General features: G+C 56.9%; 2 protein-coding genes across 2 annotated transcripts; one reads left to right on the top strand and one right to left on the bottom strand.

The window, feature by feature from the left end:
- Window positions 1–419: 419 nt before the first annotated feature.
- Window positions 420–812, bottom strand: LOC121352481 (scale keratin-like). Its single transcript, XM_041465462.1, has one exon. The coding sequence runs from the start codon at window positions 810–812 to the stop codon at window positions 420–422; it is 393 nt and encodes a 130-aa protein (XP_041321396.1).
- A 750-nt stretch (window positions 813–1,562) lies between these two features.
- Window positions 1,563–1,955, top strand: LOC121352482 (scale keratin-like). The gene has a single exon (XM_041465464.1). It carries the CDS (start codon window positions 1,563–1,565, stop codon window positions 1,953–1,955), a length of 393 nt encoding a protein of 130 aa, XP_041321398.1.
- Window positions 1,956–3,614: the final 1,659 nt, after the last annotated feature.

A 3,614-nucleotide genomic window follows, 5' to 3' on the forward strand; every position in this document is an offset into this window, starting at 1 on the left:
TCCTTCTCCATCTCCATCTCCTTCTCCTTCCATGAAAATTCCCACTTCCTTCCTTTATATCCGACCACTTCCCCTCTGATGCCATTTCCTTCTCCACTTTAACATCCAATGTAACATTCCCAATTCTATTTTTCCTTGGCTTTCTCATTCCATTTTCCGTTTTCCCAGCGACATCACTTCCCCTCACACTCACAGAATTCCCCATCCCCAAGGGTCTTCATGACTTGGGAAAAGAAGGCAAAAAGAGAGGAGGTGAATGCAAGAAAATTTTATTGAGCCCCAAAGGGCAGGAAAGGCTGGGAAAGGGATGGAAGGCCAGGTGTCACGGGTTGCAGGAGGCCAGGGCAGCTTGTGCAGAGCTCAGCTTCTCCATGCTGGGCTGAGGCAACCACCGGGGTTTGCGGCTGTTGCTGGTGGCTCTAGCAGGGCCCGCAGGTGTCCCAGAGCTTCTTGCTGTAGCGGGGCAGGGCGCAAGGGCTGCAGGCGGGAGCAGCGTAGGCTCTGCCAAAGGTGCAGAGGCCCCCCGAGGCCTGGGTGGCGCCGGCACCGTAGAGGCCGCCCAGCCCCAGGGAGCCGGCAAAGGCCGGTGCTCCGGAGGAGCCCACCACGGCCTGCTGGGGGAAGGAGCTGAGGATGGGGCCGGGGAAGGTGACCACCACGGGTGGTGGCTGGATGAAGGCAGAGGAGTCGGGGCACTGGCGGGCGCACAGCTCGTTGCAGCTCTCAGCGATGGGCTGGGGCACAGCCACGCTGGTTCTGGGGGGACACAGGTCCCTGCTGGTTTTCGGGGGGCACAGGTCGTAGCAGGACATCTTGGCGTGGGATCCGAGGGTGCTCTGCAAGAGAGGGCAGCCATGGCAGGGATGACACAAAGGAATGGGCTCCAGGAACACCTTTAATGGTCCAGAGGTGTGGGGCAGGGATGGAATCATCCTGGGCTAGACGGACATGTCTCCGTTTTGCCCTACAAAGATCAGGCCTAGCAGAAGTAGTCTCTCCTCCCAGCCTGATGGAAGTTCCAGGGCAGTGAAGCAGGCAGATATGGTCTGGTTCGGCTGGGCTGTCCTGTGATGCACAGACCTCCTCTAGGCTGAAGGCTCTCAACACCCCTGCATCACATGCTCCAGCCCCTGACAGGGATTCCTGGTGCCCATTCCTGGGCGCCATCCCTGCTATCAAGTATCTGATGTGGCAGGAAGGACAAGATCTCTTGGGCAGCGGCATGTGCTGGGCTGGCACCTGGGGGATGCTGAGTCAGGGAGGGGCAGGGGCCGCACAGCCCTGGAGTCAGCAGCAGCAGCAGCAGGGAGTATCCCCTCTGCAGATTGGCCTGGCTGGATATGAGCAATGCTGGGGCTGCTATAAAAGCCCTGCCAGGGCCAGACTGGACCAAGCACTGCCCTGGCCACCTTCTCCTCCTCGGGAACAAGGGTAAGTGTGCGAGCACTTCTGCTCTCAGCTCCCTGCTCCAGCCTTGGCCCCTGTGGCTCAGGTGCTGCCCTGGGCTGCTCTTCTGCCATGGCTGCCCTCTCTTGCAGAGCACTCTCGGATCCCACGCCAAGATGTCCTGCTACGACCTGTGCCCCCCGAAAACCAGCGCGGACCTGTGCCCCCCCAGAACCAGCGTGGCTGTGCCCCAGCCCATCGCTGAGAGCTGCAACGAGCTGTGCGCCCGCCAGTGCCCCGACTCCTCTGCCTTCATCCAGCCACCACCCGTGGTGGTCACCTTCCCCGGCCCCATCCTCAGCTCCTTCCCCCAGCAGGCCGTGGTGGGCTCCTCCGGAGCACCGGCCTTTGCCGGCTCCCTGGGGCTGGGCGGCCTCTACCGTGCCGGCGCCACCCAGGCCTCAGGGGGCCTCTGCACCTTTGGCAGAGCCTACGCTGCTCCCACCTGCAGCCCTTGCGCCCTGCCCCGCTACAGCAAGAAGCTCTGGGACACCTGCGGGCCCTGCTAGAGACACCATCATCTACCTGCCAGTCCTTTAGCTGCCTCAGCCTCACTCCTCCTCCCTGTTCTCTTCCCCTGCCCCTCTCACTAGTCCCCCTCTCCACCTCATTTCTCTGGCCTATGTCCACATTCCTGCCTCCTCCATGATCCCTCTGGGCTCTTGTTGGTCTTGGCAGCAGCGCCTGCCAAGGATGAGCCTGAAGGGGCAGACCCCAGGACGCCTGTGGAGGGATCCAAGCTGTGCCTCCTATGTCTGTGTCTAATTTGTTTTTGCTGTGCTTGAATAAAACAATCCTGCATCCAATTCCTGCCTCTCGCTTGTTACTGTCAGGGTTCAGGGTGGAGGGCAGGGCTTTCTTGGCCTTCCCTTGAGCACAGAGAGCCCAGCCAGGGCAATCTCTCACCACCGTAGTTGCCAGGCAGATTTGTCTTTGGGCAGATCACCCAGCCCTGGCAGCTTTCAACAGACACGGGCTGCAGCAAATCTTGAAAAACATTTCTGAAGGCTGGCAACTCCCATTTGTAGGAGTTGAAGCCCTGGAACTTTACAGACCACCAACCAATCTGTGGAAGAGCAGCATTTTCCTGCATCATTGGGAGCCATGTGGAGGCAAAGACTGCCAGGGCGCCAGCCCCTTGTGCTTCCGTGCCCCTGGCGAACAACTTGGGGCTGATATCAAACAAGGGGCTTACTTCTCCTTATGGCCTGTACTTTGAATTCCATCATCTTTTTGTCTTTGTCTTTGTCTTTGCCTTTGTCTTTGCCTTTGTCTTTGCCTTTGCCTTTGTCTTTCTCTCTCTCTTTCTCAGTGTGTTTTTCTGTTTGCCTTTGTCTTTCTGTATTTCTCTTTGTGTTTGTCTTTCAATTTCTCTTTCATTTCACATACTATTTCCCATCTTCCTATTCCTATTTCCCCTTCTTCTCATTTTCTATTTTCTCCTTCTCTTCCCCCTTCTCTATCACCTTTGTTGTCTTCTTCCCTATCACCTCTACTACGCTGAGCCTTTCCCATCAGTCTCCTTCTACTTCTATGTCAGCTTGGATTTCATTTTCTTCCCCATTTCAACAGGCACTGCCCCATCACCACTTCTGTTTAACCTTCCCTTTCCCCTTCCATTTCCCATTCCCTGTGCCCATCCCACCAACAAAATTTGCCCTCCCATTATTGGAATTTCCCCATCCCCAGGGCTATTGATGACTACAGAAAAGGAGTCAAAGAAGCAGGAATTCGATGCAGGAAAACTTTATTGTACCAAGAAAGGCTGGAAAGCCTAGGAGAGGGACAGTGGGCAGGCCCCAGGCAGGCCAGGTGTCATGGGCTGCAGGAGGCCCAGGGCTAGAATCAGCCTGGGCCAGATGGATTGCTCCTCTCTTTCCCCTTGGGATATCAGGCCTGATCAGAGAAATCTTTCTTCCCAGCCTCGTGGAACCCACTGAGCACTGACAACAGGCAGATGAGGTCTGCTTCTGCCGGGCTGTCCTGTGAGGCACAGACACCTCCATTGTGAAGGCTCCTGACACCCATGCCCATGATGCTCCAGCCCCTGTAAGGTGTTCCTGGAGCCCAGTCCTTTGTGCCATCCCTGCTATCAAGTGTCTGACGTGGCATGAAGTATAAGATTGCTTATGCAGCGAGAGGTGATGGGCTGGCACCTGGGGGATGCT

The sequence above is a fragment of the Pyrgilauda ruficollis genome, unplaced genomic scaffold (genome assembly GCF_017590135.1).
Source record: "Pyrgilauda ruficollis isolate IOZ18807 unplaced genomic scaffold, ASM1759013v1 scaffold1897, whole genome shotgun sequence".
In the NCBI taxonomy this organism is placed as follows: Eukaryota; Metazoa; Chordata; class Aves; order Passeriformes; family Passeridae; genus Pyrgilauda; species Pyrgilauda ruficollis.